The sequence below is a fragment of the Pocillopora verrucosa genome, chromosome 2 (genome assembly GCF_036669915.1).
Source record: "Pocillopora verrucosa isolate sample1 chromosome 2, ASM3666991v2, whole genome shotgun sequence".
Taxonomy (NCBI): domain Eukaryota; kingdom Metazoa; phylum Cnidaria; class Anthozoa; order Scleractinia; family Pocilloporidae; genus Pocillopora; species Pocillopora verrucosa.
In genome coordinates this window covers 4,078,243-4,104,805 of record NC_089313.1, presented here as the reverse complement: position 1 = coordinate 4,104,805, position 26,563 = coordinate 4,078,243, and the positions used below count along the sequence as shown (strand labels likewise).

At 39.4% G+C, this 26,563-nt stretch overlaps 1 protein-coding gene across 1 annotated transcript; it reads left to right on the top strand.

Moving 5' to 3' along the window:
* The first annotated feature begins 1,211 nt into the window (after positions 1 to 1,211).
* On the top strand, positions 1,212 to 22,823 carry LOC131792671 (peroxidasin). The gene is made up of 18 exons (XM_059110080.2): positions 1,212 to 1,504; positions 9,041 to 9,112; positions 9,230 to 9,301; positions 9,410 to 9,481; positions 10,015 to 10,086; positions 10,206 to 10,277; positions 10,885 to 11,045; positions 11,599 to 11,880; positions 12,188 to 12,460; positions 12,759 to 13,034; positions 13,530 to 13,799; positions 14,419 to 16,083; positions 16,485 to 16,722; positions 17,758 to 17,966; positions 18,409 to 18,734; positions 19,598 to 19,720; positions 20,324 to 20,417; positions 20,720 to 22,823. The coding sequence occupies exons 1-18, from the start codon at positions 1,296 to 1,298 to the stop codon at positions 20,722 to 20,724; spliced, it is 4,491 nt and encodes a 1,496-aa protein (XP_058966063.2). The 5' UTR covers positions 1,212 to 1,295; the 3' UTR covers positions 20,725 to 22,823.
* Positions 22,824 to 26,563: the final 3,740 nt, after the last annotated feature.

The window sequence follows — 26,563 nt, the reverse complement described above, 5'->3', positions numbered from 1 at the left end:
GAGAGCTTGGGCATCCTGTGCTTCAATCAGTTCTACCTCGCAGCCGGTTAGTTAATAGAGCACTTTCCACTTGCTAACGTATTTGACAAGACAACTAATAATCTTTCAGTACTGAGACATCCTCTCCTGGTTCTTCTCTGGGCACTGTCATCACTGAGTCTTATCAAGGCAATGATGAAAAGAATTCGAAGGGGCTCATTAGCGAGATGCAAATAGTGAACTTATAACCGGAAGGAATCATTTCAATGAAGTAGGGTTTTCGTTCGTGGGATGGGAGGGGTGGGTGGGGGGGAGAGGAGAAAATTTCACTGGGGAAAGTCACAAAACACAGATTTTTTTAGTACAGAAGCTGAAGCACTTGTCATGGTAGTCTCGTCAAACCTTGTTACTTTGTTGACGTTTTGACGGAAAAGCAGTGGTAAATCACACTAGAATCTTCTTGATCTAAGAGTCATAGCGCTTTCTTGAGGTTGCTTCAGCAGATCCTCCCTTTTACTGAATCATTATTCCAGTGTTACTTTCGGGACGCGGAACTCACTCACGAGACATCTCCTGCGTATACAGACATTCGGTCTAAGTCACTTAGGAGCCCATCTTTTGAAAGTTTTCAAAAACGGATTTAACTTCACTTCTGAGGTAGATACTCGCTCTGGTCCCGAGGGTTCTGGGAGGATATCCTTTTACAAAATATTCGATATGCTTATATCAAATAAGCTGTCCCTTGCGCTCCAGCCTGAATTTCATAATCCCGCATATCATTTTTAGCCTAAAATCATTTCAAAGTCATTATGCAGGCTACGAAGGAAGAGAAAATAAATTGAACCGTTTTGAGTTACGACAGGAGACTGTGCGTGCGACTTGTATGAGTCCTTCCGACGATTCTGCCCTCTTGATTTCGTGCATTTGCGACTGATCTCGGGATTTACTTCGGTTAATTTTCGGGTCAGTTTGTAAAAATGTCATTCTCATTTTCTAACGCCATACGTCATGTCTGTTATCTTGGCGATCTTTGGCTCCAAAATCCAAGGTCATTGTTGAGGAAACAATAGGCGAATGATCTGTATCAAAGTACCGGTCGGTGGATCGTGCAGCACAAGACAGGACATCCGCTTGCCATGTCAGCGTAAACAATCGAAGGATTTGTCATTTGAGAGGTAGGGCAGGAAAAACGCAGATGAAACGTGAAACGTAACTCGACCCTCAGAAAAACAGCATGCTTCACTGACACTTCCGATCAGTACACGTTAGTCTACTTTTGGGTTACAAATTTTCATGTTGTTGCAAGCGCCAGAGAAATGTCGACGTTGATTGTAGATTTCTCTCGTTCAATGTCCTCTTTCTGGCGCGTACTTTTCGTTGCTGCTCTTCTGCTTTGTTTGGCCAGGAGTGGCTTTACATGCCCAGAGAATTGTCTATGTTACCGGACGCATGCCGGACCAACTGTGCGCTGCAACCACCATTCTTTGTCAAGAATACCAAATGTTCCAGCTTCGACTGTTGTGTTGTAAGTAGCGCTGTAATTGTCTTTACAAACGCGTGCGAGCTGTTCGCATACACAATGAACTCACTGTTCGACTCGGTGTCATATTGGATATTTGTTTAGAAGGCTTTGGGAGGATTTAAGTACAACATGAATCTCTTGTATCGTGAGTGAGTTAAAATACCGACTAAACTTGGGTTCTTTCCAAATGCGATAGATGATCAACCATGCTTTACATTTGTTCCTTAAAACTCCAAATTATTGCCGAATTGTGGGCTTGCGATCGTATAATCCCGTTAAAATTTGCGGTCGCTATGATGACGGCGATTCAAAGTGGAAACAATCCATCGGTGTGCCATATCCCATTGTTTGAGTGAAATTGCGCCCGAACGGCGCCGGGATGTGTATCGCAATAAGGCACACGAGAAAAGTTTATTTTACAGATTTTTAATAACATAACGGCTTAGCATGAACACAAACATCTGCCCGCCATGGTCAATTCACTCTAGACAACCTTCTGACATTTGAGAGTGGCATCTCAAATAATTTTGACGCCATTAGAGACATTTTGGTTTGATCAAATCTTTCTAAATTGAAATGTTGACGATTTTATTACATGGCCACTTAGGCTTGACTTCAAACTAATTAATCTACACTTTTAACCATTAGATTTTTTCACGAGATTAAATTAGTTTTTTCATCAAAAGATCTACTACTGTTATCGCAAGGATTTCGTGACAGTTCTCTTACGTTCCACGTCGAATAATGCTGGAGATTTTTCCGCAAAAAACGCATTTTTGGACCCATCAGTTCACAAAATATGCGAGTTATTAAACGTTTTGTGAAAACTTGTTTGTTCCATCTTGAAATGAAAGAAAACAACACTTCCTATTTCGTGACATGTCACCCATTGAGTTCATTGCAAAGTATTTCAATGGCGTATGGTCAGACAGCCACTTTTCTATTTTCTCATTACGAGTTTTCGAAGACCTTAGAAACGAGTATTTTATGTTACAAATTGATATTTAAGTCAAGAGCTCCGATTACAGGCCCTTCAAAAATGAAGAAGCGATTTTTAGCATTCAACGCCCAATTTCTCATACCAGAACAATTTGTCACTACAGTGCTGCGACAATTTGCTCTTTTTGAAACGCATTTCAGTGGTGTGCTGTGTTGGATGTGAGACTTGAGAAGTTCAGAAGTTTTATCAAGCTGATGTTCAGATCGAAAGTTATTCAGTGTCACTACTGTAAAAGATGCTACCAGTAAGATTGCTGTTTTCAGCTGGGTGTACAAATTATGAGGAATTTTCACCGGAAAAGAAGATAATCGATTTTATCGAAGATAGAATTTTTTTAGTTCTCTCTATGCTTTAACTAAAAGACGCTGCTACTTGCTCTACTTAATTCGCTTGTTTTGCCGATTAAAGTAAAGTTCCACATAAATTACTAAATCTGCTTCGATTTCCTCTCTTCTATGAACAAAATTGTGTCAGAAGGTACAGGCGGAAAACACTTACAGGACTTAGTCAACAAATGAAAAATCATGAACTTAAAAGAACTTTTGGTCGCGTCAAAGAACATTTCTCGTCATCAATACAAGCAACTGGCTTTAGGTTTTATTTTCACGACTACTTAAGTAGTGTTCATGATTACTGCAAAGATAACTCGCGTATTCATCAATTAATCCGTAGTTCACATAGATGATTTTCATATATTCTCAGCCGGTCATTTAGAAGTAATTACAATGTCTAGTTCAACATTCATCAGTCGTTAACAACACGCGCTTTAATAAACGTTCCGACCATGTTTGACGTTTGTTGAATTTGAATCTTTTCCCGTTTTCTTATCAACTTCCTGCGATCGACAAAACTATGTTTTAAATTAATCACTTCTCTTTTTCTAAACATCAATTGGGATGGGCTGGTCAATTCCCGCCTTGAACCACAAAAATGTAAGGGATTTCGTGGCTTGTGATTGAATCCTATCATCATAGTTGAAGATAGGCTAAGATATATTGAATGTGACTCGGTTGGAATGGTCAAAGTGCTGTAAGAAAAAAAAACCGCACGCACACACGTATATTCTTAATGCGGTTTAAGGGATCAATGTCGAGATTGGTATACAACAGGAAAAATCATCTTGAAACCATCTTGCAATTTGGCCTCACTCCTTACCTACGTAATGGGCTATACTTTCCTGAATTATTTCTAAACTTGGCTTTTTTCTAAAGCCATGAGCTGGACATTCGAAAATTAAAATAACAAGTTTGGTCCTCTGTGTTTTGATTTCACTTACATGCCAGTGATTCTGTGAGTTCTTTTCTGGGTGAGTGTGATTCAACTTAAACAACCGGAAAAGTTATCACTATAATACAAAAACTAGATTATCATCGGGACCCACAACTTTCAAATTACGTGATTTTCAATTGCTTGATCTTGTAAACAATCAGAAGTGCTCGACGCAGCCGATCCTCAAAATAGCCGATTCCCAGCCTTTGTTGAGCTGGCTGGCAACTTTTTTTGAGGTAGTGGATCATTAACTATCCGACTTTTTCCTCCATATGTCATCTTCCTCACCTATTTTCTGATGGTAAATAACACTTATTATTTTAGTAAAGAAGATCACCATGACTTTTAAGAGAAGATGTTGTGAAACACGCTTACTCGCGGGCTTCAGCCACGATGTGCGTGCGTTACGCACTGGTGTAAATTATGCGTAGAAAGGATGTGTATTGAAAATAAAACAGTTACCATAATGATTCGATTTAGCGCCCTTGTTCCAATAAGCGCCCCCTCTCCGGTAAGTGCCCACCTCGATTCTGTTTTTTGTTAATAAGTACCCCTATTCTGATAAGCGCCCTTACTGAGTAAGCACCTAAATTCCAACAAGCACCCCTATACCGAAAAACGGATTGTTAGAGTGTTTAGACATTGAGATTAACTGTGGCCTCATTACAAAAACAGTGGTCTTCCTCATAGTCTCTCAACTATTATCTTTTATGTCCATGTGAGAGCACAGTTCCTTCAAACGAGTGATCTCATCGAAAAATTTTGAAATTTTGCGATGATTGCTTGATCGTCCTAGTCAGGAAGGATCCAAGGACAACAAATCCACTTTCCAGTCTTCTTGTTCCTTTACAAATAAACATCAAATACTTATTTATTACTTTTTGCTGTGTTTCAAAAAAAGGGAATAAGCGCCCTGTCCCTAATAAGCGCCCTGTTTCGAATAAACATCCTCCCTTGAGGTACCAAATGTGAATAAGCGCTAAATCGAATCATTACAGTAATTTAAAAGCTTTTGAACGTCCTGCTAACCCTTTCATTAGGTGACCATTCAATCGCTCGTAAAGGAGCACCAAGTTATTATTATTATTATTATTATTATTATTATTATTATTATTATTATTACTATTTCTCTCCATCCATATTATAACAAGTTTGTAGGATCTCTTTCAGGTTCTAGGGGTCTCGGCGGTTTTAGTATCACGGTATGCGTGAGTGAACATCTAACAGTTTCAGTTTTATTAGAATTTGCGGTCATTGTGGCAACCGTAACAGTATCAAATGCAGACAGTTGAAGTGAGCAGCCCGTGGTGGCTATTGTTTTTTAAAATACCCCAAGTTGGTTGAAAAAACGTTATTTTTCCTCTTGGTGTGAAACTTAAGTGCGACCAATTCTTAAGTATACTATGACCCTTTACTCACTTAAAATCAGCATACATATCCCCTATACTGTTCTCCAACCATTTCCTAATGTGTTGACATGGAGAATTTGTTTAACAATCAAGAGCTTTTTTAGTTGGTGATCATTTGCTGTACAATTCTCGTGAACTTCATGTGTGATTCAGCGGTGATATTGTAAGACATTGGATACCAGTCACTCTTAGGTGTCAAAAGGTTAATTAAACTCAACCTAGTTATTACATGAAGAGAATGCCCGCATTGGAGTAGCTGAATGATATAACATCGCAGCTTTATTTCATGCTCAGTTCATCTTGATTGTTGTCCAAACATGTCTTGGAATCTGAATTTTTAAATAGCTGTCGATGTTGTTTCGCTAAACAGCTTCCACGCTAGTTAGTATCTTTTACTGCTTATGGCACTGTAATTTCCTTGCAATTTAAGATGGATGGTGAATAAAGGTTGTTTAGTAGCAGTAGTAATCTTTATTGAAGATGCCAAAGATTACTACTCCTCTTTAATGAGGATGCCAAAGATTACTACTATTACTAAACAGCCTTTATTCACCAGCCATCTTAAATTGCAAGGAAATTACAGTGTAATGAGCAGTAAAAGGTTCTAACTAGCGTGGAAGCTAAAAACCAGTGAAAACTGACTCAGAATAAAACCAAAAACAAAAGAAGTATTTTAGGAGATTAAAAAAATCCCTCAAAATCTCTTCATGGGCGGTTTTTCGATGCGATAATATGAATTCAATGTTCTTCCGTGCAAGCCTGTGGTTTAACCTTTTAAGCTGTGAGGTTAACTAAGCAATTTCTCTAAGGGCATGTCGCACATTTCTCACGCCTGTTGTAGAGTGATTTAGTCAAATTTATTTTTAAAAATCCAAATTTCCAGACTTACGTACCCATGCAAATTTACTGCAGGAAAGGTCAACCAAAACGAGTAGTTGGTGAACTCACCACCCATGCAAATAATCGCTTAGGCTTCAGATTAAGAGAAAGAGGATTATACTACTTCAGAGACATTTCACTAAGCTATGGAATTAAGAAGATTAACAATGACTGTCTCAATACAACTTTTATCTCTTAAAGCTCGAAGATTTATTTTAAAAAATGGGGTTTATGTAACATGTAGACAACTTTTTGGCTTAGGGTGGTTTGGACGAATTTGGCGACGTCAGAGGGAAAAAATGAGTCCTAATTTGACCTAAATTTTCTCCTATACTTAAATATATTCGGAGGAAAGTGGAATATTTTTTTCTCTTCACAGTTACCCCAGTTATCTTTACTTAAGTATGCGTCAGCCGAAGCAGGCGGTAAGCGGTTCAAATTTTTGCCGTCTGCCTTGTTGCATAAGCTCTCTATTGTGTAATTAAAACATCTACAATATTCAGTGAGAAAAATTTTCCATTCAAGCTTTAACTTTAATTTATTTTACACATCGTTTTAATCTTAAACAATGAAAAGTCTGTTGTTTTCTGCCATAAATGAAAGCTTTAGACATTCTACATCCAAACTGAAACAAAATACACTGTATCTAACAGAGCGTGTTATTTGGAAGATTTCATTATCGATCGATCGATCATGCTAGGTTCTAAAATAAACCAAAGAGAACATTATTAGCTCATACAGATTTAAACGCGGATAAACTAAGAGCATTAAAAAGCTAATCTTTCGGATTACTTCCATTGATGTCTTATTTGGGCAAGGCGGACGAATTTAGCTTTGTGATACTTAGTGCTGTTTGTCATCAACTGTGTAAATGAGTTGCACCTTAAAATTATTCTGTCTTAGCTCTTCTTCTTTATAGAAATTTTTAACCTTGTAACTCCCAAGTTCAAATGGATAATTATCCATACTTACTACTTTACCTTTCCTCGTAAGTTAGACAGGAGAATCTGGTCTTATTCCAAAATAACACCCTCTGGATGATAAGCTTCTCTGTTCTCGTAACCTATTTACAAGATAAGTTATTGGAATTGCATGGAGAAGTTGCTTGCTAATCACTCTTGGAAGTTGAAGGGTTGAGCAGAAATTTAGCTGAACTGGTTTTTTTTTAGTGTTGAGACATTTCACAGGTTGGTGAAAAAATTGGAGACTGAAAACAACCAAACTCGCTTTTCACTTCAGGTACCTGTTTAGAAACACTCCTTTCTGGTTGCCATACAATTTCTCAGAAATTGCATGAGAGTATTGGGTGTTTGATCAGATCAAGAGAACATCTCCAAGCTCATAAACTTGTCTATTCACATTACCTGTTTCCTTCAAGATATTGCAAAAATGTTTAGAGAAGTCACTTGTTAATCTTTTCTTTAAGACAAAGCATGCTTAGGGCATCAAGCACGCAAGACTTGCCCAAGAAGACAAAATTTCAAATGGATCTGGCAGAATTTCAAGCTTCCGTTCGCTTAACGTAATCTCATTGCTGTTGTATTTCTTTCAAGCGGTACGTTTGATATGTGCAGGTTAAGGTATCAGAAATCAAAGTTCATATCATTTTTTTTTTTGTAACGAATTAAAATCACAGGCACGTGTCTATTGATGATATGTAGGCGGCACGCTTATAAAGTCCAAAAAGGTATTATTTTGCGTGGCTACCACTTGAAACTCTACTTGTCGCCTGTGTCTCATTTATTTTTCGAAAGGAGGAAAAACGAGTCTTCAAGTTCTTTTTCCAGTGGCTTTTCTTAACCTTGTGTATCAGTTGTTTTTGATAGACACCCACGATTGTTTCTTAAACCTTCTCGAATCACGTAGACCAAAACACGTTTTTTTTAATTTTTTTAGTTGTGTGTAGGATTTTAGGTTATATCTTCTGCCAGTTATCTGGTTGGGCCGAAGTCCAAAAGATTAAGTTTCTTAGACCCTTAATAATACTCAAACACCCAGGAGTGCCTGACACAAATATCCCTTTGCAATTAATCGTGGACGAAGTTCTAAGGTGGATGCATGAGTGCAAGTTTTTTACTTGAAGGCTTCTACTTGAAAGTATAAGTAATAACATAATTTCGAGTCCAATTTGGTGTTAATAAGCACGAGTAATTATTCAAAGAAAAGCAAAATTCGTTGTCTTTGAACATTTAAAAGTGCTTATTCACACCAAATTGCAAGAGAAATCATGTTATTTCTTGGTGATAATGTACAGGAAAAAGCATCGCAGAAAGTCAAAACAGACGAAATTTTGAAAGCGTGCGCGTGCTATTTGTGTTTTGCACTAGTGTAACAACTTTGCACTCGTTTTCAGCCAATAAGAAGCGCATAGTTTTTATTTATGTAAAACACTGTATGGAAGTGATACACTCTAAGGTGCCTTTCAATTTTTTTCTGCTTGCCTTTGGTATGGAAAATTTGTAATGCGTATGAAGTTTCAAATGCGAAAAGCGTTCGAAGACTGTGCCTAAATTTTACCCTTACGAGCGCGCGCAAGTAGATTTGGGTCACGTCTAAATATGACATCAGATTCTTTCAACTATAAGAGTAAAATATTCAGCTAGTGGCAGGGAGAATAATAAAATGGATCGTGAGATTTTTTTTTTGGTGGTTAAGCCACAGGTTTGTTTATTATAAGTGACATAATATTTCTTTAAAAATTGTCTTTAAAAGAAGTCACTGCTTTTGAATTTCTCCAAGCGAAACACCAGTCTCACGTGCCAGACATGCTTCAGTTAAAACGTGGGAGGGGTGGGGGGGGGGGGGAAGGTGTGGATAGGGCTTTTTTACTGAACCTGAGCAAAGTTTTGCGGTTGCCAGTGCTCTGTCGAAACAAAACTACTTTGCTCAATGCATTCTCTAAAAAACAACCCTTCTGTTTTCATAACTGTTTCTCATTTTATTGTTCTTTTATAAGTATGTATATATTTCTCTTTTTGTTAGGGATTTGAGATTTAACAATATATCAGTAATCAGTAATGGGGACCTGGCACAGCTGCGATACCTCACCACACTGTGAGTAATTTTATCGTTCAGTATTTTGATCATTTTAATTTGACTTGTTTTTGTTGTTGTTACATTTACAGTGCAGTGTGTAACGTACTTATAACGTCTGTTTTTAACTTCCGACAGATTCCTTAGCGGTAATAACATTCAAATTATTGAGCCAGAGGCCTTTACAGAACTAGTATCACTCAAATATCTGTAAGTAGCCAAAGTTTTTGATATCATCATCCAGTAAGCTTGAAATAATTCACGCATCACTATCTTACTGCAAGTATATCCACAACTGTATTTAATGATTTTTTGCAGATATTTGTTCAATAATAAGCTTAAACGGATACACGAGAATGCATTCAGTGGCCTCCGTTCTCTTGAGCAGTTGTAAGTAAAGGGAAAAACAAACCCAGAACTCTTCTTGTTTAGAGCATTTAGGTCTCTAGGGTTACAAATAACCTTTCCGTGACTGAAGATATCGAAATGCTGTTTCCTTAGGAGGGCTCATATTTAGATCAATTTTTTTTTTTTTTACATGCAAGGGTTTTAAATAGGGATGAATGCATTATCTTACAGTTGCAGGGTACCGAGCGCATTTTGTGAAACATTTGATTAAGTCAGTCTACATGCTTTTTAAAGATAATTTCAAACTGCCTCAGTAAAACTGCATCAGTTACACCCCCCCCCCTCCCTGAAATAAGGGGTCATTTTAAATAAGCCTTCTTAGATATTGAAAATTGCCAAAAAAGCTTTCAAAATTACCAAGTATGACTTCAAAACTACAAGTCCACGTTCATTAAAAGTAACGTTGAATGAAATGCTTGCTTGAAAGATACGCCTTCACTCTCTTTGAAAACGCCTCTTCGTTTCCTTAATGTTTTATCCAATTTTAATGAAATAAAAATGTTTACCTTTTGCAGATACCTACACCTGAACGAAATAGAAGACATTCCCGCATTCACATTCAATGACCTTACCGCTCTTGAACGATTGTAAGTTCAAGCTTCGAAAATCAGACGTTTAAAGTTTGTTTTCTTTTTGTTTAGTTCTCCTGGGTTGATCTCAATAATGCTTTCATGGCTGATGTAAAATAACTCATGTTGCTTTTCAGGTATCTTCATCACAACCGCCTAAGATCTGTTCCAAGGGGATTGTTTAAAAATCTGGAGTCATTAAGAAGACTGTAAGTTTGGATGTCTCGGTCACTTTCTGCTAAAAATCATAGAGTACTCTTCTCGTGATCATAAAACTTGGACTTGCCCAAGAATCAGGAAGTTCCCATGGATTTACATCGCTATCTGTAAGCCTTTGTTAGTTAGCAGTGTTAAGTGTTACAGGTCATTTCCTGCTTGATGCAGAGAGGTTGAAGTGAAGAACAGTTAGGCCTGATCTCATAAGCAGCTCACCGTGTTTCTCCCGTTTACTCAAATTAAGATCTCGGGCGACAAAATGCTGGGTTTCGGCCAACATGACTAAAAACCCTTGGTCGATATAACTCTAGTTTATAACTTCGGTCGTAGTGCCTTTCGGACAACTTGACCGGTCACCACTATGTTCATAAAACTTAGAGTTACCCACAAACCACGAGGTTCTCATGGATTTACGTTATGATCTTTGGAGTTGGTTCAACGCCATCCAATTCGATCTTGGGTAATTTTTTTTGGAATTACGAATTAGAATTCCAAACTAAAAATCCTCCGTTACCCGCATAGGCGCAAGACTTCTCGAAAAAGAGATGAAGTTGAAAGCACTAAATTCTTAAGCTAAGGTATAGTTGTTGTTAACCACAGCCGACTCGATTCTAACCCACTGAACTGTACCTGTGATGTCCTATGGCTTTCTCAGCTGCTGAAGAAGACACCAAATACGGAGACAGCGGCTACTTGTGGTGAACCACCCCACCTAAGAGGGACAGCTTTAGTGCGTCTTACTCCAGAAGACGTCAACTGCAGTGAGTTAGTCTGGTGTACTTCCCCCTACGATTTTGCAAGGGTTTTAAATTATTTTTTCCTCTAATGAATTACCTACAAGCCTAACTGGGCTCACGGAAGGCAATTGTCTATTTTGACTCCCCATCTTATAATCAATATTTTTTGTGGAGAAGGAGTGGAAGAAATTGTTGAGTTTCTCAGGAAAAAAAAACGAGTTTCTGAGTATGACGCCAAGCTTGCTTTCAAACAGTTTACTCGCCACGTTTTCACTACTCCTCACTACGCTGGCTTTTTCGCAGAATCAACGATCGTTTCGCAATTCTTGGATATGAGAGTTTCATAGAAACTTCAGGCTTCATTCGATAATACGGACGTTTCCCAGCAAACGCGGGACCAAATTTCTGGACAACTGGAACTTTAGCAAACAAGGGAAAAAGGAAACATTACTTTGATATCAACAAGAGTTATGTCTTTGAACGTTTTATGAATTATACTTCCTTAAAAAAAGGTATTCGTCCATACAGTGGGCAGTGGTATCAGCTATTAATGTTGATCTGTTGTTTCCATCCCCAGTACCACCATCGTTTGTAAAAACGCCAGCCAACATAGAAGTCTCAGTGCGAGATCGTCAGGTGCTGTTCAGATGCCTTGCCACAGGCAACCCAACACCGACTATATCATGGCGGAAAAACGGCAAGCCCCTAAAGCCGGACACACGTCATGTTATGAGCGAGAGCGGCGCGCTAAGTATTTTTGATCCTAAGTTTGACGATGAAGGAAATTATGAGTGCGTGGCAGAAAATTCTGCTGGGGAGATCGTCAGTAAGGCAGCACTAAATTATCATGGAGTTGAAGGTACAAAATGATACTCTGTGTCAGTATATTAATATGTAAGAGGTCGCATATGATTTATAAGGGTTGGTGTGAATACCATTTCACCCTCTTTCCGGCTAAAATTGACTTTCTGCTAATTCACCGTAGCAGAACATTCCCTTTTCGGTTTCCTTGTGAAAGACACCCCTTTATTTTTCATGGGGTATTCCTTTCGAAAACCTTCTCTAAGCCATTGATAAGTGGATTTTCTCCATATTAAATCTAAAAGCTTTGTATAATTATTCTGCAGCTGCTATCTGAGCTGACAACTTGTCGTGTTAAATCCTAGCTCCACCGTTTCTCGTCCAGTACCCCCGTTCCAAGGTAGAATCTATTGAAGGCAACCCAGTGACTTTCACTTGCCGCGCCCGCGGTAACCCTAAGCCTGTTATCGAATGGACTAAAGATGGAACACCGCTGGCCTTTATTCATCATTATAAAGTCTTGCCATCCGGGGATTTGTACATTCCGGAAGTGCGCGTCGTTGATCATGGGATGTACAGATGTCGCGCATCCAACAGGGCCGGAGCCGTGGCAGCGACGACCAGATTGACTGTGACGGGTAATAAGAGACATCTTAGAAAAAAAAACCCTCTTTCTATCGGCTTTGCAACTTTAAAAACCAGCACAGGATCTTAGAATAGAATGAGAACGATTTATAAATTAGGTGCCGAAGGCGATTGCTTGCTTTCCAAATAGCGAAAAAACAAAACGCAGTTGTGCGCACCTTTTTTGTTCCGTTCGTTTTTGCTGCTGGCTGTTAAGTGATCAGCTGAAGCAGCGTGTACGATACTTGAGAAAACAGATCCCGAAAATATTTTTACAACGCGTTTTTTCTTTAATTTTTACCATTCATTTAGCTCAACCAAAATTTACTACAAGACCCGAAAATACTGAAGTATTAGAGGGAAGTACGACGGAATTAAATTGCCGAGTCAGCGGTTACCCAGTACCAGCTATCGCCTGGACCAAAGATGGCGACCGACTTCCGTCACCAGACCGTCATGTTGTCCTGCCATCCGGGACTTTACGAATATTGTTTGCGTCACGTAGTGACCAGGGACAGTATGAATGCCAAGCAATTAATATCATCGGAGTGAGACTGGCGAGAGCATTTCTGACGGTGAAACCTCGAGGTTAGACGAATGACTTCAGTTACGATTAATTAGCGGGAGGCAGTGGAGCGGGGATATCCTTTATATATCCAAGGGAAATCCCTGGGAATTAACTCTAGAAGCTACTGAATTCCTCGTAGCCATTGTTGTTTTGAAGTTGGAGACCAGGCAGAAGTTGTTTAAGTTCAAGTGCACGCCAACAGCAAACATTCAGAGCCTGAGACTTGTTCGTCACTAATACATGTGATGTTAACCCTTTCACTCCCATAAGTGACCAAGACAGAATTTCTCCTTACAATATCAATATAATATCAAGCAGGCAGGTGATGAGAATAGAGAAGAATATGTTAATTAAGGGATTATTAGTTGATCCAATACCAAATTCTCTGAACTAACATCATAAGAATAGTATGGCAGACAGTAAGGAGAATTACTGATTAGATCTTGGGAGTGAAAGGGTTAATAGTAACTCTTTTCTTCTCTTTTTATTTTGTTTTTACATCACTTTCTTTTTAGTTCCTCCCTCCATTGTGGAATCCCCCACAGACATCATTGTGACCGCTGGTCGCACAGTTGAAATTCGCTGTTCAGCTTATGGCGCCCCTAAGCCAATAATAACATGGATCAAAAACAATGTACACATCACAGAAGCGAACAGGTACTCTGTGAGCAAATCCGGGACCTTAAGCATCCGGGATGTTGGAAAGACTGATGAAGGGCGCTACGAATGCGCAGCACGCAACAGCATTGGGGCCGCGTCTGCGCAGATGACGCTAACTGTACAGAGTAAGATTTATCTTGACTTTCACTCCCATTTAATCGTGCATTTATTATTTCTAGGAATTTTGCAGTGACAAAATTCTATTTTCTCTGTACAATCATCATGACAGGATATTATCTGACTAGATAACGTCGGTCAGTTTTGCCATTTTTACTTTCTATTTGGCATTTTTCCTCCCGGAAAGCATCAAGCACAATGGCCGTCTGTTTTTGTCAAAGTACAATGAAAGTGAAACAAAAATAAAAAAAATTTGCTGCGTTTTAAAAGGAGCGATTCCCCAGAAAGAGATGGTATAGCTCCTTCATGAATTGTTCAATTTACCGTAAACGAAACGTTAATACTTCCTGAATGTTTTTTGCTATTGCTGAAGACACAGATCTAATTTAAACTGAGGGAAAGGGGGGTGAGGGGGGCAGGCGTTACTGTATATGTTTACAAGATAGTAAAGATTTACCTCACTAGGATGCCTCCAGCCATCGAAAAATCCGCCGCTTCCTCGATATGCATGCCTTATTCCCGTGAATTTCACACATGGTTAAGGAAGCACGTTGTAGAACATGGTAGTCTTAAATTATGTTAGTGTTAGAAATAGCATTAAAACGAACGAGGAATCTTGCCTTTCAGTTCCCTCGGATGAAAACCGTATCGGCATTGATGTTATCAACCGAACAATTGGTATAGCCAGGGAAAACGTTAACAGAGCAATAAACGCCAGCATAAAAATGCTGTTTTCTTCTTCACAACCAAGGAAACCCAGTGATCTTCTCGCTTTGTTTCGCTTTCCGTCTCCTGCGGCACAACAGATCGCAAAATCTGCCGAAATCTTCGAACGCACGATCCAGCTTGTCCACGAGCACGTCAAAGAAATGGATAGGGTAAACATTAGCAACGAGAAGTACAATTTCTTTCATCTGTTGTCTCCGCAGCACGTCAGTGTTATCGCCAACTTGTCAGGATGTAGTGCTCATCGCCGAATCAACAACTGCTCCGACATGTGCTTCCACCTCAAGTACCGCACGATCGATGGTACATGCAACAATCTACAGCATTCCATGTGGGGAGCCTCACTGACACCTTTTAAACGTCTGCTAAGTCCCGTTTACGAAAATGGTTATAACACGCCGGTGGGTTGGCAGGACACGGAGGGGCGCCCGAGCGCGCGTCTTGTATCTACAGAACTGGTGTCATCTAAAGAAGTCAGCGAAGATGAAAAGTTCACTCACATGTTGATGCAGTGGGGGCAATTCCTCGATCACGATATCGATTTTATTGTGAGTAGCTTAAGCACGCTCAGGTTCAGCGATGGTCTCGACTGCACAAAAAATTACGGGTTTTGTGATAATCAGCCACCATGTTTTCCTATCGCAATCCCGGACAACGACAAACGCATCAATAATAATGGGCATAAATGTCTGCCTTTTACTCGTTCGAGTGCAGTTTGTGGCACGGGGATGACGTCCGTGTTTTTCAGTGCTGTCACTCCCCGGGAACAGATGAACCAAATCACCTCGTACATCGACGCATCAAATGTTTATGGCTCATCAAAAGAGGAGGTGATGAACTTACGAGATTTAGAGAGCAGAGGACTTCTTAAATCAAACTCCAGCATCGGCAGTGGAAAACCCTTGCTGCCCTTTAACCGTGACACTCCTATTGAATGTCTTCAATCCGATGACAGTCCTGTCCCGTGTTTCCTTGCGGGAGATTTCCGCGCCAACGAACAGCTCGGTCTGCTGTCGATGCACACAATATGGGTGCGCGAACACAACCGCATTGCGCAGGAGCTAGGAGACTTGAATCCCCACTGGGATGGGGATAAAGTGTACCACGAGGCACGCAAAATAGTAGGGGCCGAGATGCAACATATTTCCTACACCGAATGGCTCCCTAAGATTCTTGGCCCTCAAGGAATGGCTCTCATGGGGACCTACAATGGATACGAACCAAATATTGATGCAGGGATCGTTAACGCTTTTGCAACAGCAGCCTTTAGGTTTGGTCACGGACTAATCAATCCGATACTCTTCCGTCTCAACTCTTCTTTTCAACCAATCGAGCAAGGAAATATTCCTCTACACAAAGCGTTCTTCTCACCCTATCGGCTGGTCACCGAGGGTGGAGTAGACCCAATTTTGCGTGGGCTCTTTGGAAGGGCCGCCAAGAGTCGAGATGACAAACATCAGCTTATAAATTCGGAGCTCACAGAGAGGCTCTTTGAAATGGCTCATGAGGTGGCCCTCGATCTTGGTGCGCTCAACATACAGAGAGGACGGGATCATGCGTTACCAGGTATGCGAGATGAAATTATTTGTAAACCTGCCTCACCTTACCATCGTCAATTGAAATGTCGATTATTGTGATGCGGAGTATGCAGGGTACGTGTCAGATAAAGCTGGTACGTGGTCTCTTTAGCTTAGCAGTAAAGCATGCAACCAAGGTTGCTTGATAACTCGGTTTATGAATGCGCTGCTCAAGTTTCACAGGACGTTTATTGGTTCGTCTAAATATTTCGTCAAGCTTCACCCTCACAAACTCTTAAGATGTGTAAATAACTTTGATGAAATTTCTCATATAAAAAAGGCGACAAATGGACTGCTTAGTAAAGATTATTTCCCTGTATATAGTTTATCCTATATATATGCCGGAATAATCTGTAAAAAGAAAATATATTGTTTACGTGTTTCTTGCAGGATACAATAGTTGGCGTGGTCTTTGCAATCTTTCCGTGGTAGAAACGTTTGATGATCTTAAAAACGAGATTGTGGATAGCGATATTCGCGCCAAGTTGAAAGAACTGTATCAACATCCATCAAACATCGACTTGTGGGTGGGAGGACTCCTGGAGGAATTGGCACCTGGTGCCCTCGTTGGACCAACATTTACTTGTATCATTGCTGAACAGTTTAGACGAACGAGAGCTGGAGATAGGTAAGAACTGATTAGAATTACTTTCCGTTCTTCCTGTTGACGCGAATGTTCCAGGACAAAATGTCCGATGGCCGAATGATTATGGGTTGTTTTTGAGGTGCTCTGCGCAGACTCCTTTCCCGAACAGTTGCTTGTTACGAGGTTTATCCAAGATAGCGATAAACTGACTGAATGATTCGAACTGTAAAGATTCGTTGAGTAGCTGCTTGAGGGATCCAAGTTTGCGTGTCTGATATTGAAGTTTAGAATTGTCCAGCTGATTGTTAGACTGATGGAATACTTTGGATTGTTTTTTTAGATTGTTTGACTGCTAGCAGCTTAGTCTTAATGGAAGAGAACCTTTAAATAAGATCTCTAGGACACAGCAAAAATTCTTCAATGGTTTGACCCTTTCACTTCGAGGAGTGACCAAAAAGAACTTTTTGCTTAGGATTGAAAATTTAAAAAATATCAACGCATGGGTTTTGTATGATTAAACTCCAATTTCTCCAATCTTGTATTATAAGAAGTATTTGGGATTGATACCAAAGATCTTGGTAGTTAAACGTTGAATTCTTTTAAAATCAATTTGAAAGCGAATGGCCGGGAGAAAGCCATACTTAAACTTAATTTCTCTCTCGGTTTCTATCAAGCCAACAGGAATCTCACACTATGGAATCTAACTATAATTCATGCAGAAGAGACCTTTTGACTCCTTTTCTGTTTTTATTTCATGAGGAAAATCCCTTTATCCTCATACATTAGAAGGCGCTCTGTCACATTTTACCTGTCTAAATAAAATTGCCTGGATCTTTTGAGCTTGTCATTTGGAATCCGTGTCAACCCTCGCCATTCGTAGCCATCCTGCTCCTTCTTTCTACAATATCATCTCTTTGAAGTTTGTTATTTCAATTTTTCATGTCACTCAAAGACTTTTGTTTAGGACGCAGGATATTGCTACGTGGCTCCCTTCCACCGATATAGTGTAATCTAGAAAAAGACTCTGAACTCCCCTCAGAAAACTAAGAAGTGCTAACGTCTTCATTCCTCCTTTAGATTCTGGTATGAAAGCCCATCCACTTTTGATCATTCTCAGTTGATTCAAATCAAACAAACGTCGTTGGCCAGCGTGTTGTGTGACAACGGGGATGCGATTGACCGGGTTCAGAGGGACGTATTTCTCCGCGCCACCTACCCCGAGGGATATGTGTCGTGTTCTTCCATTCCCCGCATGGATCTCCGCATGTGGAAATATTGCGAGCATGGTTTGTATCAAGTCACTTAAGTAATGTAACTTCATATACGAGTCGTTGTTTTTCAATCCTATTTTTTTTCTTGGGGAACTTAACGTGATCTGATATACTACCTCTCTGCAATTGTTCCCATGCCACTACAAATCATCCCCTTGGTGTTGCAAAGAGTTCTGTATTTTTATCTTATTCATTTTTCAAGATCTACTACCACAAATTACACAATTCGCAGCACTAACATTATTATCTAACATACAAGCATGCCAGGGGCACTGGCTAACCTACATTACTTGCTTTCACGAAACTGCACTGTTCCTTAAAACAGTACTTTGTCAAATGCAATACTTTGTCAAATACAGAAATAATGTAAGTAGTGTGTGGTATTAGAACAGGGTTGTGTCTGGCAATATCGCCAACTTGATTCGAAGTCCTGCTAATTACGTATTCCTGTCTTCAGGTCACTGCTCCACCCCAGACAACACCCCTACGTTCAGTAATCATATTCAGGGACGTTTGTTTAAGCGATCAGTGGAGGAATATTTCTCAGAAACAGAAAATCAAGAACACGAGGAAGAGGAAGAAAATAATGATCCGAACTTGGAAGAAGGAGAGAAGCTTGTTACATCGCCAACCGAGGACGAAAAAGAAGGAGTAATTGAGTTTACCTCGGAAGAAAACATTTTGAGTTTGAATAAAAGAGTTCAACTTCTTGAAAATACAGTAGCAAAAATGGCTAACACTTTGACCACATTAGAAGACGCATTTAAAAGTCTACAAAAACAGGCGAGTGCCTATCCTGAGAAGTCGTGTTAAAGCTAGTTTCAAGCGCCATATTTGGAAAAGTATTATACGTATTATACGCTTGTAAAATGCATGAAAGACGCGTGCGCTCAGTCATAAATTGAACCAAGATTTCGTCTCTTGTTTGACCCGTAAACATGTGGAAACGCTGTGGCTATTGTCTTTGATTTAGTTCTAAACTTAATGATTCATCAAAATTATGTAACTTTTTAATCCAATTGGTCTAAGATATCGGAAGCATTGATTGAGATGTTTTATCCTGTTGTCACGAGCGTGGAACAAAGAAAAAATTTGGATTCCCATGAGGAATCGAACCTCAGACCTTTGGGTGAAGCATGAATATTGAATATTGTTTTCCTATTTTATACTTAATATACTGCTCATTTTACTTGTAATAGAATTTGTATGAAGGTAGCTTATGTAACCAACTCACCAGCTATGAATTTAAGAGAAGTTTAATTTTTTTGACGACTTGATCGAGCCCTTCTACTTATACGTCATTGCCAGTATACATAGTATTACGAACATAACGCATTAAAAACGGAACAACTAATTACAAGATTGGAAATGACATAGAACAAACGAATAACAGGAAACACGAATAACAAAGGAAATACGAATAACATAAATGCGACACTCGACGACAGGGCAATTTACGTGACGATTTTGGAATACGGCTGGCATAAGAACGTTCTCGGGATTGCATTTTAACTCGAGCTCTTACCTTTAATTTGCATGATCCGCTCGAAAGTCGAACTTAAATGAATGGCCGCGCAGACTGGGGCTAGGCAGGTGAATGCTTTCTACAGCTCACAATCAAACTGATATGCTAATTCTTTAAACAGGTTGGAGAAACAAAAGAAAAAGCAAAAACGAAAGAAACAAGAAGTTGTGGAGTTGTTCAAGGCAGTGCTCGTCAAGAGGGTGAAACGTGGCAGAAAGATATTTGTACCCATTGTTCATGCAAAGTAAGTGACTTTGTTTTCAAAATCCTAAAATCAAGTGTAACCACTTCTTTGTCTAATGCAGAAGACCTTTCTCCCCTTCTGTTCTGCTGGTATTGCTGTACATTTTGAAAATGTTCGCCTGATCGATGACTCCTATGTTGTGATTTGCAGTCCGTATTAAACCTTTCTACCATTGGTCATTTGTACTTCATTCATATTAGGTACTAATCTACCTTAATAACATGTTATTTAGAATGACATGTAGATGATATTGCATGGCCTCGCGTGGATCGATGCGAATGAAATCTTCGAGTGAAGTGTTATTAAAAATGTATCCATGATGGTAACCAGGAGGGATTAGATTTGGGAACAGGGGCTCTCCTTGTAAAAATTTGTGATGTACCACCTCCTCCCTGCCGCTCCCGCCTCTGCCAACTCCTCCCCCCTTTCGACCCTCCCCCTTCTACCCCTCCCCCCTTCCGCCTTCCCCTACCACCCCATTCCACCCCCTCCCTTTGGTTCATTAAGTACTGGGAGTAACTGTTGTCCCCACAGTGCCACTATGCTAAGGAATACTGCCTGCGGTGATCAAATGGGGATAACAAAAGAACCCTTTTTTTGCAGGACGGAGAAGTTCAGTGTAATGAAATAATATGCAAAGAGGTTTCATGTAAGGAATATTACCAGGATGATAATGAATGCTGCCCGCGTTGTTTAGGTAAGTTGGAAAAAAGAGGTTGAGTTTTCTTCTTTTAATCCCTTACACCATAACATCAGTATGCATATTCTCCATACTGCTCTTTATACATTTTCTAAGGTGCTGACACTGCTTTCACGCTGCGTTAGAGGAATTTAATATTTAAGAGTTTTTTCTGAGACTGAAAAAAAATGAACAAGTGACTGTGTGTTTAAAATAATTTGCGTCCGGACGAACTGTAGGCAAAAACGCAGATAGAGTGTGATCTATTTGTACAATCTTATTCCGAAATTACAGCATTAAATAATTCTTTATTTGCACAGAGTAAAATGGTGGCTTTGCTTGTCAAGTACCACGGTGCATCAGCTGTCACTTATGCGGTTACCATGGAAACTACCTGGTCTCTTATAGCAGTCAAGGAAAGATTCTAAGTGAGACTTATGTAACTTAAAGCGACCACGGAGACCTCAGGCGTGTATTTTAACATGAGATTCATTTCTTGCTTGCAATATGCTGCAGTGCCTCGGGCAGAGATTTTTCTTCTGTATGGATACTATATCTTAGGAGCTTTTATGGGATAGATAACATAAATTGCGATGCTGTTTGGTAAAAATGAGGATGATTTTTTTCTAGATCATGCGCTTTAAAAGTCAATTGCATTTTGTAAATTTTTGCCATAAGTTTTTTGTGAGGTGAATAGTTAAGAAATGATAATCATGTTTCCAAATTCTTTTTTCTGTTTTGTCATTTCTTTCTTGAATCAATGAGATTTCAGTCGAGATTTACGGCTTTTTCTCCCTTCGCTATATATGCAGCCCAGGGTAACAGTGCTTATTGCGTGCACTGATTGCCCAGCTGGGAAGTGATTGTCAAGTACTATCCATCTCCGAAAAGACAAAACCGCTCGTCAAGAGTTAAATTTGCAATCATGCTTCCTTATATTGACCGATAGAAATTACTTCTTTAGTTATCTTGTGGTATTTATCAAAACAATTATTTCTCTCTGTTCGGTTAAATGGTGGATATTCACCTCTCTGCTTTGTAGTTTAGTAGATTTCCTGCACGTTTCACATTTGCTTCGTTGAATAACTGTTGACTGTATTCTTATGGACTTACATCAAAGTCATCTGCGTCCGAGACGCATTGAAGAGAAAGATTATAAACACAGTCTTTCAAGTATACGACCAGGCAGTGATTAGCACGGCGGGAGGACCGCTCTATGAACACAGCCTTGCCGGCATAAAAGCAGGCTCTCATTAGCGCTGCAGGAAAAGCGGTAACCTCGAGTAGAGCGGGAGAGGTGCGCGTCTCGAGCCGTTCCTCGACAATTGTGCCGCAGCACCTATCGAGAGCCTGCCAGCAGGTTGTTGTTAAAAAACTGGATACCAATAATTTCAAGTTCCACCAGAGTTAACTTATCCTGCAACACAGTTGTCATTTCTTGTTTTTTTCAGGCCAGCGGAGGTTAGCGCGAGCGGGCTCCACAGGCGCGACGAGCAAAGTAGCACCTCCCCTCGCGCGTAACTCGCTTACCACTCACACTCGCCCCGCTCTTGTACCCGCTCGCGTGGCGCTGGTCTCCACTGACCCGCAGGCTACACTAAGGGATCATCTATTCTGTCATATTCGTCTTGCATTGCTCTTTCACCCGAGATACGTTACACATTTCTAGCTCGTCTTACCTCTTCTATATTTCGAGTGAAAGGAAAGCTTTCTATATGATTTTCCAAACTGAGGGGAAACTTAGAAAACAGATAGGTATGTTACAGGTCTGTACAGGGAAAAACCTTCTACTTGATACCATATCAAACACTTCGGGCACAGTTTTCTCCCAATACGGACCTCATGTCCACGCAGGGTTTACTACATCTCATGCCGAGTGTTTCAAACGTTTCACGCAGTGTTTGGTTGGAAAATTATTAACGTTTGTTTTCAACTGCTCCAAAACCTCTACTTCATGTTACGGGTTGTTTTTGTTCGCGTAAGCGCCAGACATCGGAGTCGACCGCTTCTTTTGCTCTTGACCCTTTCACTCCCAAAAGTGATTAACACGTCTCTTCTTTCTATACTCTCCATACTTTATCCATCAAATCGGTCATGAGAATACTCAAACTTATCAGGTATAAATTGTTATCTTAAGCTAACACCAAATTCTCGTAATCAATTTACAAGGAAAGGTATTAATAGCAGCTAGAGGGGAGAATTAGGAATCAGATCTTGGGAGTTAAAGGGTTTAGAGAAAGACAACGAACCATTGATTAAAAAAGTCCTATTTAAAAAGTTTGTCGATCAATAGTTCATTTTCCCTTTAATAGAACTTGGACTAAGTGCTCTGCTTCAGCTTGCGCCAGCTTTGCTATTCTTGTAGAGCTGTATTATTGTAGAAATTTGGATAATGTTTGAACATCAGTAAAATTTTTAATCTCATGACGAGGCGTGGTCTTTACTTTACACAGGGAAGCTTTTGGTTTAGAAATAATCTTTATTTTAAGGAATCAAACGAAGGGTTGGTGTAGAATACACAATAGGCTTTGTTTTCCTTTACTAGTTGTTAAGTTTGCAATTGATGGGTTCTGTATTATCCACGACCCTAAAGAAATAAAAAAAAACCCGTTTCAAAATAGGAGGGAACTTAGGGTCATTCGGTATTACCCACGATTCTAAAGAAGCAAAATAAATATTCTCAAGCAAGGGAGATGGGGGGGACCTCTGGTTTCTTTTGCCTGTTGCACCCAGATCCTTAGCAGTCCTATATTCAGAGTGTTATGCGTTATCTAAGAGGTTGGGAAGCCAGAGAGGAGTTGAACAAGGGGAGGTTGGGTAGTGGCCTAAAGCAGTTTTGAAAAGCAAAGTCCAGAAAAAATGACCAGATTTAATTCCTACATCATTCCATTCTTCATTATTATTAACCTTATCATTCAAAAATATGCTCAGTAGCATGACTACTGCAACCAAGGTGACCAGTCTGATCACAAGAAACATGCAATGAATTACTAGTCTACTAAGTTCTTTGGTATCATTGCTGGTCTTGCTCTCAAGATTAGAAGCAACTTCCTAATATCCTTTCTTCAGAGAGCTAAAAGGAATACTCTGGTCTAACAATTCGAAAACTTTATGTACTGAAATAACAGTAAATCATAATGCTATGCACTTTGAACTGGGTAAACCATAAATCCACAATAAATAGGCAAATCCATGTGCAAAATTTTACACCTTTAATTCAAAAGAGAGTTCTTTCTCACAGCAAGTAATACAATTGTATTTGTCAAATAAGAAAAGTTGCTTAAAAAAAATACCCATAATTGTAGTTAAAAATATTCAAGCAGTAGTTTAAATCATTGCCAGTGGGAAATTCATTGTTTCTTCAATAACCACAAAATATTTTTCTGAAATGAAAAAATTTTAGGATTATAATTTAGTTAGAGAGGAGGGTATTATCCAGCTTTTGGCTTGTTATTTGTAGTGGCCAGAAGTTTAGTGTTTTTAACAATGTCAGTTGGACTAAAAGATGATGGCAAAACATTACAGGCATGCATGAAAAAGCACAGATCCCAAATGAATGCTGCAATTGGGACAGAAAAGAGAATATGTGGTGTGGCCTGGATTGGGCATTAATTTAAAGAATTCCTTCAAAAGCTTCAATATTACATAAACTATTGGATATCTTGAGTGTTAGAGATTTGATATTTCATTATGCACACTAGGTGATATAATGTATCATTACATCAAAAGAGTTTTAACCCACCCCTCTCCCCCAACTTTTGAATAAGAGCTGCCAACAAAGCCATAGGGTCAATGAAATTAATGAAAAGAAGTCTCTCACTATTATCCTTGAATTAAAGTAGAACTTTGTTGTATCCAGTTTTTGAATAAGCACCACACTCAAATCAGTGCTGCCCTCAGAAAAAGTGCATTATTTGAGATGCCAACAAAATTGAATTAGCACCACAGCTCTTACTCCAGTAAGCACAGTACATGTGCCTTTGTGAGTTGCCAGTCAGGCTGCAAGTCAGGCTGCACGACTGTAATGAATGTGCTGTATGCTCACCAGATTTGTAGGTTACAAAAAGATTACAGAAGTTGGAAATAATTTTCTATCTACGGTTACAGAGTTACAAAGACAGATAATATTATGTAAAAATATGGAGTCCAAAGTTATTTTTAGAAAAGAGAGGTCTTTGGTTATGATGTAAAGGTTGGACTATTCAAGATGCAAGAGAAATTAAAAAGTTTTTACTCGATAATCACTCAAGTGATTTCTATAAATTGGTACAGAGGAGAATTTCTAAAGTTCAGGGATAAAATAAGATTTTATCACCTATCATGTCATATAATGCAAGCATGGTAACCTACCTACCAGATGGTTTGTCATGTAACCCCTAAACTCCTGAGATCTCATTAGTAATTCTCCTTACTGTCTGCCAAATGATTCTCATTAAGTTTGTATGGAGAATTTGGTATCGGATTAATCAGTAATCCCACAATTGATATTTTTCTTAATTCTCATCACTTGTCTGCCTAATAATTTATTGATATTATAAGGTGAAATTCTGTCTTGGTCAATCATGGGAGTTAAACGTTTAAGAAAGGTTTCAACAGAAGTAATACAATGTAATGATTTCACAAAAGGTCAAGGATCAATTCTGAGGAGACTGCATATATGGTTTTGAGTGTTTAAAGACTGATGCAATTTATGTGCAACAGTAAAAGAAATGTTGGAGCAAAGGGGGAATTTCATCATAAATCAGACATCTTTTGAGGTACTGAAAACATAACTTCTTATCATATTAACAGTAACTTTGAGTTGAAACCATCCTTTTGGCAGGAAAGATTGTAAAGTTCTGTCTGATATTCAAGATATTTGAACCATATTTCATGGATCATAAACTAAACATGCTTCAGTTCTTCTCATTTCAATCCATCTAACCAATAGCTTAAAATTCAAGTAGCAATGCTGAGCACTTACAATTGAGTCCCCAAAATGTTGTCACCGACAAGGATTTATTTAGGCACCAGGTCAAAAAGTGAGAAACATTTTCAGACTTATGTTATGTTCTGAACCAAAAGATAGTTGGACTCAGGATATTTACATGAACATCAACATTTATTTCATAATTTATCACACTAAGAATACATGTCCTCATGTTTTCATGATCTTACAAGTTATCATAATAACTACTACTGACACTACTTTAATTAAAGCAACATGATCTCATAAACAAGCTTATGATGTATTATATTGATTATATGTTCTCATGTTCTGGTGACATCCAAAGATAGATTTGTTCATTTAGTCTTCCTGTTTACCCCTCAAGGTTCTTATCCACTGGCTTTGGATCGATTCCACCAATGACATCATCAATATTTTGCCTGTTTATCTCCCTCCCATTATCAGGTATGTTTCCTTCAGCCCCATCAACAACACTAGCACCCTCCCTCAAATTCACATCATTTTCCTTCACTATTTCAGGAAAAATGCTCATGTGATTGCACTCACACTCATTACATTTCAAAGATGGCCTCATACCCCCTCGACCTCGTGAGAACCCGCCACGCCCACAAACTCCTCCCCTTCCCTGGAACCCTCGAGGGAAACGCGGGTGGCCCCGAACAGGAAAGGGACCAAAACTACAGTCATGCATTTCTGGGAAATCATCAACACCTCCTTGTTCTGAGACAGGTCGAAACGACGGTGGAAACGGGCAACTAGCAAGAAAACAAGCACGAAACCCGCCGAATCCTCGAGGACCGAATCCAAAGCCTCGATTTCCTCCAGGAAATGGACCTGTAGGGGGAAAATTTGGTCGAGCCATGAAACCTCGAGAAGAAAAACCACCTCTCGGAAAAGAAACATGTAATGCCTCACAGCTTCTTCCTCGGTTAGCGAAACTGCCCCTTGAACAAGGAAGATGATCCCACGGCCTTGAAGGTGGATCCTCATCTTCACGACAACCTCTTGGATTGCATTTTGGACATGAGACAATTTCTCCGCACTCTAAACATCGGAAGCAAATGGACTCCAATTGCTCGTTGCAGTTTCCGCAGTGCTGTGGTTTCTCTTTGCTGAAAACGACAACCATCGTTACTTCTTTCAAGTAATATCCAAATCCTCTTCGCAGCAGTCTTGATAACTTTAAAATCCGGTTGAATTCTCAAATGAAAATCTT

Excerpts from the sequence above, each read along its gene's own strand:
- LOC131792671 (XM_059110080.2), top strand. The coding sequence starts at position 1,296 with ATGTCGACGTTGATTGTAGATTTCTCTCGTTCAATGTCCTCTTTCTGG. Across the intron at positions 10,278-10,884 it reads CTGGAGTCATTAAGAAGACT|CCGACTCGATTCTAACCCAC; the intron begins GTAAGTTTGGAT and ends TGTTAACCACAG. Across the intron at positions 12,461-12,758 it reads GACCAGATTGACTGTGACGG|CTCAACCAAAATTTACTACA; the intron begins GTAATAAGAGAC and ends CCATTCATTTAG.